The sequence below is a fragment of the Vigna unguiculata genome, chromosome 2, assembly GCF_004118075.2.
Source record: "Vigna unguiculata cultivar IT97K-499-35 chromosome 2, ASM411807v1, whole genome shotgun sequence".
In the NCBI taxonomy this organism is placed as follows: domain Eukaryota; kingdom Viridiplantae; phylum Streptophyta; class Magnoliopsida; order Fabales; family Fabaceae; genus Vigna; species Vigna unguiculata.
Window position 1 is genome coordinate 27,151,884 of NC_040280.1, and position 14,998 is coordinate 27,166,881.

The 14,998-nt window shown below is 33.2% G+C and overlaps 2 protein-coding genes across 2 annotated transcripts; one reads left to right on the plus strand and one right to left on the minus strand.

The window, feature by feature from the left end:
• The first annotated feature begins 1,414 nt into the window (after positions 1-1,414).
• On the plus strand, positions 1,415-4,799 carry LOC114174357 (probable prolyl 4-hydroxylase 10). The gene is given in 9 exon segments (XM_028059195.1): positions 1,415-1,824; positions 1,906-1,990; positions 2,663-2,760; positions 2,877-2,941; positions 2,944-2,973; positions 3,260-3,389; positions 3,484-3,671; positions 3,777-3,866; positions 4,403-4,799. Coding segments are annotated over 8 exon segments (870 nt in total). The 5' UTR covers positions 1,415-1,624; the 3' UTR covers positions 3,851-3,866; positions 4,403-4,799.
• Positions 4,800-6,445: 1,646 nt separating this feature from the next.
• On the minus strand, positions 6,446-14,641 carry LOC114172994 (aconitate hydratase, cytoplasmic). Its single transcript, XM_028057176.1, has 20 exons — positions 14,472-14,641; positions 14,236-14,343; positions 13,820-13,980; positions 13,613-13,705; positions 13,323-13,508; positions 12,978-13,139; positions 12,647-12,791; positions 12,397-12,539; positions 12,269-12,325; positions 12,101-12,180; positions 11,613-11,688; positions 10,711-10,896; positions 10,117-10,184; positions 9,909-10,027; positions 9,696-9,817; positions 9,510-9,608; positions 7,803-8,282; positions 7,346-7,444; positions 7,018-7,260; positions 6,446-6,896 (listed from the first exon to the last, which is right to left on the minus strand). The coding sequence occupies exons 1-20, from the start codon at positions 14,473-14,475 to the stop codon at positions 6,822-6,824; spliced, it is 2,706 nt and encodes a 901-aa protein (XP_027912977.1). The 5' UTR covers positions 14,476-14,641; the 3' UTR covers positions 6,446-6,821.
• Between the last annotated feature and the right edge of the window lie 357 nt (positions 14,642-14,998).

Genomic DNA, 14,998 nt, shown 5'->3' on the forward strand with positions numbered 1-14,998 from the left:
AACTGTAATTTATATAATAGAAGAAAAAACATCTCAAACATTTTAAGACTTTTATGCATTTTACACCGTCTTTACTACAATTATAAATTATACCGAAATGTAACATAATCAAAACAATCATTTATTTGATCATACAAAGCCTGAAATGATATTCTAGAACTTCAATATCCAATTCTCCAACTTAATCAACATAAAAGTTAAAATTGTCCTCATTGCCAGAACAAATAATTTTTTATATACATATATGAATAGCATTAAGATTCATGTATTTTTATATCCACTTACTTTTCCTTACACGGAGATAACTGGTTTCACAAGAAAAAAAAATCTTAACACCTACAATCTTCCCACTTATTTAGATCATTAAATGAATTTTAATTCTCAATTGATCTAATAAGATGTACTATAAAACTCTTACATACTCGAAATAATATACCTAATATAAAGTATATCATTTTAAAAATATATTATTTAGGAGTTTAAGTTTATGACTATAAATGTATTTAAAGATAAGTTTCTAAATCTATTTTAAAAAAATGATAAGTTAGACAATTTCTAAAATTTAATCCATATAAATAAAATAAAAATTAGTCGAACTATTCAAAAAGCCCATAATCCAGAAAAAAAAAAGGAGCTGGGTCAACTATACATCTGCATGATCTGTACTTGATCCATCCTAATTTGACTGAATCCACAACATACCAACTCTGAAAAAAAAAAGAAAAAAAAGATGAACTCAAATTATTAATACTCATTCCAAATTTACTCGTTTGTAAGAAGAAAAACAAAGGAACTAGTGCCATTATCAAAACGCTGAATAGTATGAAAGATTTTTACAAAGTGAGCCAAGTAATCAGTTTTCATTTGTCAGTAATGTGGTTTTTGGCTAACTTTTATGATTGCAAGATTTTCTGTTCACTGGTCAGTTTCGCAGAAGTTCTCAAATATAGCTGGATGCAAATAATTTGTTTGATTAGTGGAATTTGCATGCCATTTTTTTAATATGAAAAGATTGAACGTATACCCCATTAGACATTAGTTTAACAATATTTTTACACAGAAGCATAATTAGTCAGAGTTTTTCTTTTCTTTTCTACCTCTGCCAGCTAAGTTTACGCTTATTGGAAGAGAAAAAACAGAGACTACACTTCCGCACGCTAACGTCAACGTATGAAAATTCTTAAATTATTCTCAACGTGAGAAAAAGTGGAAGATATTAAATTTATAATTAAGGTACGTTTTAATTTTCAAATTTAATTAAAAACTATTGAAAAAGTGGTAAATTACATGAAAATAATGTAATAAAAGTGTAAAAATTTCAAAATTGCATTAAATAAAAATAAATTAAACGGAGTGAATTAATAAGTTTATAAACTTGCATGATGATGATGAGTGCAGTGTAGAAATAATAATAGGAAGAGGAGAAGAAAGAGACAAGCCCTCTTCCACCTTTTCTTCGTTCCACCTTCTCTGGTCCAAAGACAACACGATACAATACATACGCACACTCTCACAGGATTATTGACATAATAACAAAATAACGCACTCTCTTCAAATCCATTCCACGTGTTGAGTTTGATCGCAGTTTCAGATCTCGTGGATCCGAGCTCAAGCGTAACCAACAATGGCGAAATCGAGGCACTCTCGTCTTCAACCTCGCAAATCATCGTCTTCGTCAACGCTAATCTTAACTCTCTTCCTCGTCTTCACCTTCCTCGTCCTCATTCTTCTCGCGCTTGGTATCCTCTCCATTCCTTCATCCTCGCGCTCCGATTTGCCCAAACCTAACGATCTAACTTCCATTGCTCACAACACAATCCAAGCGTACGTTACCTCACCTTCTTCATTGTCCGTTATTAATATATTATTTAATTATTTCTTATTTTCTATTTTTGTGTGTTTCAGTTCCGACGTTGACGACGATAGGGGAGAGCAGTGGGTTGAAGTAGTGTCGTGGGAGCCGAGAGCGTTTGTTTATCACAATTTTCTGGTAGGTTTACTGTTATGCCAAATTCTTACTCGCGGTTGTAGAATCGCTGTGCGCTGATGTTGTAGTTCATTTTAATCGAAGTTTTTTCGTGTTGCCATTCGCCTTTTCGCGACATTTTGCCTTGATTATGCGTGGTTGATTGACTTCCGTTTCCAATTTTTGTTCTGGTCTCTCTTTTCAAAAGTCGTGGTTAATGTTGGAAAATTAAAAGGAAATGCATATTACTGTGGAATATTGTTGGCTCGTTGAAAAATTTCTGAGAAGTGATGTTTAACGTTACTATCGGTGGATCTTATGTTAATGATCAAGTGCAATTAGGGTTGGATTTACGAAGATTGTGCTGAAGAGGAATGGATGTAGGGTTTAGTGCTAAGATTTCATCTTGACTCAGTTTTCATGTAGTTCTCGATTTGGAGTTTGACTTTTTTTTACTTCCTTTGTAATTGAAAGGTTATGATATCGTGGCAATTTTTTGAGTTTTCGTTGGCTGAATTATGCTTGGCATAATGTTCGAATGGTGTATTTCAATGTTTGGATGTGATTTTAGCATGATTGGATGACATTGTGCTTTGGTTAAGGTTCTTGCTCATTTGGAGCATGAATGATTTAATATGATGCATTATAATGTCTCCACCTTCCAAATACTAAAGCTTGTTCTGAATGATCTGGTAGACGAAGGAGGAATGCGATTATCTAATTGAGATAGCAAAGCCAAATATGCATAAGTCAACGGTTGTCGACAGTGAAACAGGAAAGAGTAAAGACAGCAGGTTGGACTATTTCCTATTTTGTCTCAAGTCCTTTGTTATTGATAATGATTTATTTTTGCGTTATTTAAACTGCCAAAATGGTAAATTTTACCTGTATGTTTTCATTTAACATTTAGAGTACGTACAAGCTCTGGAACTTTTCTGGCCAGAGGTCGTGATAAGATTGTCAGGAAAATAGAGAAAAAATTGCTGACTTTACTTTCATTCCTGTTGGTAAGTATTTTGCACTTTTTATCTTGTTTATAGTACCTTTGAAATATTATTATGACAAAGATGTGTTTCTGTTCTATTTGTGCGCCACAAATTGCTTTTCTCTGGTGAACATTTTTTTTATGATCGAGATATTTGGTGTAGTTGTACATGTTGTGCATGTGCCTTTAATGGAATACTTTCAGTCGCCTTTGGTTTCTGGTTTTCTGGTCTATGATCTAGGATAGTAGACTATTTTTCATTATATACTTCACAAAGCATTACTTAAGCTGTGTCTCACAATATACAGAGCACGGTGAAGGACTTCAAGTTCTGCACTATGAAGTTGGACAAAAGTACGAACCTCACTATGACTACTTTCTGGATGATTTTAACACTAAGAATGGGGGTCAGCGAATAGCAACAGTGCTGATGTATCTGTAAGTGACATCATGTGTTTTCTTAGTTGTTAACTTCAAATTTTCTTGTATATGAGGAAGGTGTTCATACTCTATCGCTTTTTTGATGATGCAGTACTGATGTTGAAGAAGGGGGTGAGACTGTGTTCCCAGCTGCTAAAGGGAATTTTAGTTCTGTGCCATGGTGGAATGAGCTTTCTGATTGTGGGAAAAAAGGACTTTCAATTAAGCCGAAGCGGGGCGATGCTTTACTTTTTTGGAGCATGAAGCCAGATGCAGCATTAGATCCATCAAGCTTACATGGTTAGTTTCTCTGATTCTTATTGTATCGGTGCTGCTACATAAACCAGTTTTAGTAGTGAATAGAGGAGATAAATTAACAAAATGGTTTTCTTGATTATTTTTCAGGTGGTTGTCCGGTGATTAAGGGTAATAAGTGGTCAAGTACCAAATGGATTCGTGTCAACGAATACAAAGCTTGAGTATACATTGCTATAGGTAGTTATCTCACCTTTTCTTGTGATACTCTCGAAATGTATTATTTACACTTTACAGTTGGGGAAAGACATCCATGCTTATCTGGCGATGTTTTACATTATGTTAACTGTCTGAAACTTGGCCAATAGATTGCTTGCATTGAAGGACTTTATATAAATGTGACCATTAGTGTTGATTTGTATTGCAATATCTCGTTCTCTAGTTTTTGGATTCAATTGATGTTAAGATAGTCAGATCATAATAGACGTAGTCCCAAAATATCTTTTTGTGAAGGTTACTCAGAATCTTCTGCAAACTGTTCGATTCTTTAGGAATGAGACTGCTAAAAAGGGAAAAGTGATATATGTATGCTTTACATTTTTCACTTGTTACCAAATTGTATTCACAGCCGGATGGTGCCTTGCTTGGGATTATTCGAAGTTCTTGCTATTTGTTTGATAAAATTTAATATGCTAGTTGTCGCTAATTATCTTTCCGGTTGATATGTTTAGTTATCAGGTTTTTCCGCTAATTATCTTTCCCGTTGATATGTTTAGTTATCAGGTTTTTCCGAATTCGTCACGCCAACTGTGTACGATTTGAATCTCAGCTAAAGCTTTGCGTGATAATGCTTCAGATCTGGAAGGAAATATTACATCATGATGTGGCATTCTGTAGTTTTGGACGTTCAGTTGTAAGCTAACTCATTTTTTCTCCTACCTTTTTTCATTTATGATGTTCAAAAATACAATAAAAAAATATTTGTACGGGTTAATTTACAATAGGGATGTTCAAGAAAATGTATGAAACCAATAGACGGAGCAAGTATACCAGTTTTTTTACTCGGAACTCCTTTACCTTTGGTTGTGATCATTGCCATATGCAAGGTAAAGCCTATGGTGTAGTAATTAGATATCTTCCACTCCCGTGGAAAGAATCCATCTAGCAAGGAAATGCATGTTCCATTTTGACTGAGAACTTGTTGGAGCAAAGAAAGTTCCAGTAGTAATAGCAAAATTTATTTGAGAAAAACAAGATAAAAAGAAATATTTGTATTTACGTGCAATGATATACTCTAAAAGATGTAATTCTTAGAAATGAGACAATTAGTTGACGCTTATAGAAGTTTCTAGAAAATATTCATTATTATACTGTGTGTAGGCAAAAATACCAAAATAGTGTATTTTTTTTTTAAATTATTGAAATGGCAAGTTTTAAAAAAATTATAAAAATAGAAAATTATGTCAATTTGATATGATTTCAATTAAAAAAATTACGAAATCCATTAAAATGAAGTTGTGTTAAGCTAACATGATTTCAATTAAAATTTTAAAACAAATTATAACACATTGAGATCATACCAAATTGACACAATTTAATACGATTTCAGTTTATATCTAAACGTTATATCAATATAACACAATTTCAGATAAAACTTATGAATGAAAATTTGATAATATGATAAAACTTACAACACCAAATTGGCATGACTTTTGTGAATTAAAAGTAGTGCTAAACTTCTTCGCAGTAAATCATATCAATTGGTTTAAAAAAAAGTACACTTTTTTGTTTTGTTTTTATGAGTAATACTAATCTTAATTAAATAGATTATAGATGCTGATAACTAGCTGTTTATCTCACTTGGTTAGGGTTAACAAAAGTGATTAATTGATTTTAGCACAGTTGACTTTGATTTTTATTTAATCAACTACAATTACTAAAGAATCGTTTCCCTTGTTACTATTGTTACCGTTATATTTATTGCAATTATTTATATTAGCATAAATACAAACATTTTTCAAAATAAATATGATATTGTAATAAAATGAAATGAATGAAGAAAAAATGAAAAAATATCTATGGATGAATAAAAAAAAGATATAAGATGTAAAAGTAAATATATTATAAAAATAAAAAACATGTAAAAATAATTTTTAATTTTTAAAAATTTAACAAACAATTTTATGATAAGGGATAAAATTAAAATTTTAAAATATGAACATAAAAAAATCATTTTTATTGTTAATTTTTCAAATTTAAAAATAATTATATTATATAAAAGATAAATTAAAATTTTAAAATATAAACACCTTCATAATTATTATAGAATGATTAACTACCAAATATCATTCACGTATAAATTAAAATAATCATATCATTCAAATAACAATTTAACTACATGAATTCAATTAAAAAAATAAAAAAATTTAATTAATAAAAAAATATTTTCGTAATAGAAGTCGGGTAATTTTCTACTTGAAAAAAAAAATCTGAATTTATTTTAATTTGTCTCAAAAACTGAATTCCGGAAAGAAAGAGTGTAGGAATATGGTGGAGGAAGTAATAGCATCCTTATGAACAGTGTATATCCGTCAAAAAGTTAAAATATATTCAATGACAAAAATAACAGAATTTTTCGTTTGTTAACATTTGAGGAAAGGTCAAATTGTCTTTTTTTAGTTGAGCGAAATCGACTTCATTTTAAAAGATCTAAAAGAAATGAAACAACTTGAATTCTTTTTCACTTTTTTTGTTGTACAAGTTTTCAGTAAAAAAATTCAAAGTGTTTCTAAATATATTGATAAAAAAGACAAAATGCATCTTCAAAAAGAATTCTTGAAATAAAGAACAGTACAATGCTTTTAATTTTAATAAATATTCCTGATTTTCTTAATCCTCAAGAGCCAAGGGGCAGCAATAGAAGGAAAATGTTTACTAAAAACTTTCCTGTAGTAAATAAAACCAGTAAAAAATGAAAGGAGTTATGATCCCCAATGACATAAATTTGAAAAAGAAAATCACATTTCTCCAACAAACGACAGTCACAACTCTTCCTTGCAGCAGCCATGTAGTTCCTTGGTTTATTAAGACAATAGCATGGGTTTCCTGGTAGCAGCCATAACTACCAGTAGATTATTAAGAATCCGTGGCAATGAGAGCTAGCAATTCAGCCTTCATACTTGTTTTATATCTCATTCAATGTTTCGCATTAATCAAGTTTCTGATGACATATTGCAAGATGCCTCCATGGTTGAAGTACGCTATTTCAACCTGTAATGAAGTAACCAAAACATCAGCAGGGAAAAGGATAATGTCAAAAGAGTACAAGTAAGATACAAGAAACTCATCACTACCACCAACACCATGAGAGATTGGAAGATAAAAATGTTACCTCTGTATCAAATCTCAGGATAGATACAAATGTCTTCCCGGTATCTGTGACCACTGTGACATCTTGACCAGGTCTTATTTCATTCACGTTGCTTGGTAGATCAATGGTGAAACGTTCACGACCAGTTAATCCGAGAGAATCAGCATCCTCCCCAGGTTTAAAACATAGAGGAATTATACCCATTCCCACCAAATTACTTCGGTGAATCCTTTCAAAACTTTTTGATATGACAGCTTTCACACCCTAGAAACAATAGTAAGCGAATTCAGCATTAAACAAATATGCACAAATAAATTGGTGAGAGCACAAAAGGGCCTCCGGAATGTACCAGTAGCATTGGCCCCTTTGCAGCCCAATCTCGGGAACTTCCACTCCCATACTCAGCACCGGCCAAGATAATCATATCATGCCCCTCACTCTTGTATCTCTGAAAATTTAGTGTTGATACCAAAAGGGATCAGTGAAGGTTGATGAGTAAGAAGTTTGATTTATAGATTGAACATTTTGCAATCGTTGGGATAGTTGGATGAAAAGATAGGGAATCATAAATCATTTGACTAAGGTTTATCTTTCTCAAGTATTTTTCACTGGCTATTCGATACTTATTGAACAATGAAAGGCCAGATATAGCTCACTGTTATTTTATAGATACAGCTGCAACAAGAAGAATCTTACCAACAGCAAATTAAATAGAACACGCAGTTCCTCAGAAAGTGAAGGATATCAGATGCAAAGTAAAAACATTGAATAATACACCAACAAATTACGTGGTTCAGAAATATTACCTGAGCAGCATCAAAGACTGATAATTTCTCCCCGGAAGGAATATGAATAGTTTTAGGTCCAACTTCTCCATTCAAAAATTTGTTGACAATGCGAATATTGGCAAATGTTCCTCTTGCCATCACTTCATCATTACCACGACGACTTCCATAAGAGTTGAAGTCTCGTCTATCAACTCCACGTTCTATAAGGTATCTGGCTGCGGGACTGTCCTTATGTATGCTACCAGCTGGAGAGATGTGGTCAGTTGTAATACTGTCTCCAAAGTTGAGTAAACAAAAAGCATCCTTCACACCATGAGAGCCTGGGGGAGACATGGTCATATTTTTGAAATAAGGTGGCTCGTGAATATAAGTAGATGTAGGGTCCCAAGCATAAAGAGTGCCCGACGGAACAGATAAATTATTCCACATGGGATTGCCTTGGGTGATTGCGTTGTATGTATCTTTAAACATATCAGGCAGCACACTTGATTGTACGACCTGAAAATTGGACAATTATGAAAATCTACAGACAACATATTTTTATTTAAACTAGCTAGTTTCTGGGGCATAGCACAGGTAATTCAAATTAAGGAAAAAACTATAAACATAAATTTATAGAATATTACTGCTATCAAAGAATGGCAAAACTACATGTCATAGGAAGGAATAAAATAAGATAAGAAATGTCCTCATTATTTAGATAAGGTTCTATTTTGTTATAGAGTGGAAACTCAGAATTGTATGAATATTGCTTGAGAGTGATCCTCTCAGCTTTATACAGGAAAAATCTGTACAAGAAAAATCCCATTGTTTTGGAAAGAATATACAAGAGATAGCAAAACGAATAAAGCTTACAATAACTATCATGTACGGCAAATCAAGATAAATGGAAAGAATGATTGAGATTCCTAACTAGGGGCGTTCAATGTACATCCTGACCTAAACTAGCTTTGACGGGTTTTGGTTTTGAATACTGTACTTGATAGCATTTTGGAGAAATTTAGGTTCAAGTCATTCCAACAGGTCTCTCATTCTTTTGAAATTATATATCTTTTTTATAATTATGTAAGACTTCTAGACTTAATAGATGATATCATGCATAACATGATATTATATTTATATCAATATTGTTTCACAATATATACTATAATTTTTAAAGCATGCCTTTGTTTAAGGTTTACGCTACTTTAATTATATAATTTAGCTTATACATGATATTAAAATTTTATTTTTAAACAAATCAAGATGATCAGGTTCTCTACAATACACGATCTGCTAAATTTTGGGTCCAACTGAACGACCCTACTAAACTTTTGGGTCTGGTAGGAATCAAGCTCAGCCTATCTCCGACGAAAATCCCTTATTCTAACTTGCTACAATCCAAACATCGACACAAATCATGAAAAATCTCATCATATGAGTGAATTAAAATAAAGAATTTTGATATTGTTAGTTATATAAGAATAAATTTTAAGAGATGAGGCTTTTAGAATTGAGTAAATTTTATATGATGTGCCGGAATTAAAAATAAATAATTCTAAAATTTAAATATAGAAACTTTTCCTCCTAACTAGATAATTGGATGTTGACTAAATTTAAACAACAGTATTTGAGGGGTTCAAATGATATGTCTGATGTCGGAGAAGTCCCTGGTCTGAACTGTGATGGCTCCAATTTAATATAAGGTTTTATGACAAAGTCATATTTAAATCCACAGCCACTTACATTTGCTATTTCTTCACTGGATGGCCAAATATCCTTGAAGAAGATCTTGGTTCCATCCTTGCCTATCCCAATGGGTTCAGTATCAAAGTCAATGTTCACCTACAGAGTAGTGTGTCCAAATTAGAGAGTGACAACATGTTTTGAAATGCATACTTACAAAATGAAATCAATTGACAAGTCACATACTGTGCCAGCAAGGGCATAGGCAACAACAAGAGGAGGAGAAGCAAGATAATTAGCTCTTGTTAATGGGTGAACTCGGCCCTCGAAGTTCCTATTTCCAGACAATACAGCTGCAGCTACTATATCTGGAATATTCAGAAAACCAATGCTTAGGTAAAAACCTTAGAGATTGTTAAGTGAGTATTAAGAAAACATTATTTACAAAAGCGTGTGTACCATTTTCTGTAATTGCAGATGCTACAGCTTCATCAATATCACCTGAATTTCCAATGCAAGTTGTGCATCCGTACCCAACTATATGGAAACCTAGCTGATTCAAATACTTCTGCAAGCCACTGCAGGCACCAGGAGCCATTTAGGAATCAAGACAATTCAGTACACCATATTACAGATTCAATACACTTGACTGTATACTAAAGACTACCTCCTCTGCAAATACTTGGTTACAACACCAGAACCTGGAGCAAGACTTGTTTTAATCCAAGGCTTTACCTAATATTCAATATCAAATTGTGAAACAAATGCAAACAATTAGCAACAAACATTGGGAAAAAGAAAAAAAAATGAATATCATTGTGTTTCAAATACATACCTAACTAGTAGACAAAAACAAAAAGAAGCCTAAAACAAATGCTACTATAACTTCAACATTATTCATAAATGAGAAAGGAGCAAGAATATGAAGCTATACAAAGTGCTACATTAACCAAGGCAATAATGTTAAATAAATATAAATCCAATTACCTTGCATTTCAACAATTATATAAAAAATATAAATGTAATCCCATTACATTTTAACAAAGATATAAACATATAAATGCAATCAGACACCGAAAGAAAATTTGAGATCATGTTTTTCATTAATCTATCATATCGCCCAATTAGGGCACTAAAGCATATAGCAAGGGGCAAACCTTCTTGTTGGATCTATGTATATAATACGTGCAAGCCTATCATTATTAAGTTAAATCATAAAATTATAATGGTGAAGGTACAAAATGCATAACCATCTACTAACCTGCAAACCCAATTCACATGCTTTCTTTGCAACCAATGCAGCTCCAAGCATAACACTAGGATTTGAAGTATTGGTACAACTGGTGATAGCAGCTATAACAACATCACCATGCCTAAGATGTGCTGGTGAACCATGGAATTTGAAATCTGCAACCTTATTCTGAGATTCTACGGGTACAGCAAAACCCTGTAATAATGCAGTTTTATACAATTCAAACAACAAAAACAACGAACCCCAAAATTCTAAAATCATTTCACTAGATAAATATATAGTCAACTGCGCTATTTAACTTCCTGGAAGAGGCATTCAGCACATATCTGTAGGATTGTAAATTCAAATTTCATCCAAAGCAGTCAAAAGTGAAGGACATTTTGTGAGGTGCTAAAGGGGCTGACACGCATGAAGAGGGTTCAAACATTGCACACTTCAAACAATATAGCTATTAAATTAAAAAATTAAAAGGAAAAGAGTATTTTGTATTAATTTGCCATATGAATTGATTGAATAAGTATCTCATTTATAAAAAAAAAAATCAAATGGCTGGACTCTTTTATTTTATGATTATTTTACGGCCATTACTGTCACAAATGTTAAATGGCTGGACTCTTTTTAATCTGTTAGATATAAATATATCAGTAAGGTGCTAAAGTTGTGCCGAAGGTGCACACTAAAACTAGTCAGTTTACCTTTCTGGTGCCTTAGATTGGCACATTTCAAGGATGATTTCAAAGCAAACCCCCTCCCGCATGCACACACACAGATATTCTAATACTTAGAGTGCAATGCCTTTTGAAAAATCATACTTAATACTTACGATATGAAAACTTAGACACCATAGACTGAACAGATAAGCTATACAACATTACTACTATATATTTAAACAATAAAAATAGAATGAATACCTTAAATCCAACTTTGTTGTTGAGACAGGCAACCCAGTCTGCCTTCATTTCTTTCAAAGGGACACGATCATGAGGCCTGAAAATATTTAAGCAAGGGTTACACCATTAAAAAGCTGAAAATGTAATTTTACTTCTACGATAAAATATGTCCTCTTCCCTTCTAATCTGTGCTTACTATATAGACCCTCCATTTTACAACCTTAACTCCACTATATTCATTAAAATATAAAATGCAACACTCGACAATGTTATTAAACATCACATATTTGTTTACTAAGTAGCTTAAGATGTTTTGTAGTCAAATTTAGCATCAATTGTGCTATGCGAAATGAATGTTTTCTTCCCTTATAACATTTAGGATGGTAACGTTTTAATTTATCTAAAGCAAGGAAGTTTTAGAGGGAGGGCATGTGTGTAAATGCATAATACAAGAATATAGGACAATAGTTTACCCTTACTTTTAAGAGGAAAGCACAAGAACTCGTTACCTTTTTGGACCTGAGACACAGGACACTACATCCTCAAGATTAAGTTCCAGATACGATGAGTACACTCTCTCCACTTGAGGCTATACAAAAGAAAAATCCCACTCAGAAGAGGTCCTTCCAGACATTTATAATATAAATATCCAATAAAAAAATATATGCATAGCATACCTCACTATAGTCCACAAACATCTTATTTGCTCGTAAGTAGGATTCTATCATAGAAACCTGAAAGAAAGACATCTAAGCACATGTAGATAACATAAAATAGCATGACAGTGACATGGATGTTTACTTACAGTCTCATCACTTCTGCCAGTCAGTCTCAAATATTGCAAAGTGACATGATCCACAGGAAAGAAGCCCATCGTTGCACCATACTCAGGGGACATGTTTGCTATGGTGGCACGATCTGCCAATGGCAGTTCACTCATGCCTTCCCCTGTATTAGGGAGGTAAAAATCAATTATCCTAGTAAAGATTAATCAGCTAGACGTGATGCTACAAAAAGAAGATGCATCTGCATCATTTGCATATATTTGTATTTACCATAAAACTCCACAAACTTGCCAACAACCCCATGCTTTCTCAGCATTTGAGTGACAGTCAACACCAAATCAGTAGCCGTGACACCATCTCGTAGTTTTCCTAATAATTTAAACCCAACAACACCTGGCAGGACCATGCTCATGGGCTGCAAAAATATCAGAGATAAATAAATTTATCTGAAAATAACTTTTCAATTGGTCAAAACCACACAGGTCTAAATATAATAAGATAATTGAAACTTTTCAAATACTCAATGAATAAATTAATTCCACTCTCTAATTTTAAAATTTTTAACTAAGAGTTCTATGACAAATTAGCATGTTAGTTTTACCTGGCCAAGCATTGCAGCTTCTGCTTCTATTCCACCAACTCCCCATCCAGCGACACCCAGGCCATCGATCATAGTTGTGTGTGAGTCAGTTCCAACAACACTGTCAGGATAAAGCACACCATTTGTGTTGAACACAACTCTACCAAGGTATTCTAAATTAACCTGCAAAAATTAAAATCATAAAACTTGATTCCGTAGACAAGTAGGAATGACAAATGAAAGAAAAATTGTTTGCCTGAATCACAAAACATTCAGAAATTAAATATTACAGAATTAAATAAAATATTATGTATTGTATCCACACACATACATATATCATCAATGGATATTGAATGATGCAAATACCTGATGAACTATCCCTGATCCAGGAGGAACAACGAGCATATTATTGAATGCATTTGAACCCCATTTAAGGAAACTAAATCTTTCTTTGTTTCTTTGGAATTCAAGTTCCATGTTTGCCTGAACAGCATTTTCAGATCTTGCCACATCAACCTGAACAGAGTGATCAATGACAAGATCCACTGGTACCTGAAGGAAACCAAATTTAAAATCATTAAAACATAACCGCTGCATTGAAAAAAATGATAAAATGCCAATCTAAATTCATTAATGTTCACAAACACGTGGCTTACCAAGGGGTTAATTTTATTAGAATCACCACCAAGTTTGTTCATTGCATCTCGCATGCAAGCAAGATCAACAACAGCAGGTACCCCAGTAAAATCCTGACATCACCATTCAATAAAACTCAGTCAACTGAACACCACAAATACAACAGACACTCAAAGAATTTCACACAAAGCAATAACACTCAGCATCAACGTCTTCATGATACTCACCTGCAGAAGCACCCTAGCTGGCTTGAACGGAATCTCCACTTGTTTGGGAGAGGTATTCTCCCAATCAATAATTTTTTCAACGTCATGTTTCTTAACTTGAAACTCATCACAGTTACGGATTGCAGATTCCAAAAGTATCCTCACCGAATAAGGAAGTCTATCTGTCGTGACAAACAAATGAATGCCACCATCAATTCCCAGCTTCTCCAGATTCAATGTACTCGCAAATCATCACCAAAAAAAAAAAACAGTAGCAGATCTCACCAGACACACACAACAGCAACAGATAAAAATGCAATACCAAAACAGAGCCATCAAATCAACACAAGTGGTAAGTAAAACTAAACAAAACTGAACGGCGCTTCCTTCAACATTTTCTCTCATCAACCATTTGAAAACAAAAATCAGTGACTCACCAATTCTAGGATCGTTAAGAGCAGGCAAGCTATAGTACTTCCCGAACTCGCCACCACCAGCAGGCTTCTCGAGCGTCCTCAGAATGTTACTGAACGGATTCTCACTCGCTGCACGAACGAACCAAACACTTCAAAATCAAAATCAAAATCAAATCCAAACAATGAAACCGAAAAAACCTAATCAAACTCGATTGATGAAAAAAGTAAGAAGTGAGAGTGAAACAGTATCGTATTACCCATGGTATGGTAGCTCAGAGATTGATGAGATCGATGAACAGAGAGATAGAGAGAGAGAAAGAAAGTGGTTAGGTGAAGAGAGAGATGAAAGGAGTGTGGAAATGTTGGTGGTGCAATAGTGCGAGTTGGTAGTATTATTTAATTGGCTCCATTTTGGTTATGGTCTTCTGAAATAATGAAATATCTTTTGGTTTATGTCCAATCGTAATCACGTGATTCAGTGTATATCCTCACACCTCTTTCTGTACAACAATTTCGGAAACGCATCTTCAACTTATTTTTTCTGTTTTTTTCTGCCAAATGTTTCACGTTACGCCAGAAAGAAAAATATCTCACGCCATCCCTAGTAGTGGGAAAATAAATGAACGACTACATTGTTGAATACTTTTCTTAGTTTTTTTTCTGGAATATGATTTAATTATTCATTAGTAAGAAAATTAAATTTAGCGTAGTTCCTAATTTTGTAATTTAATAAGAAAATTAGTTTACAAAAACTAATAATTAATAATAAAATACTGTAGGATTC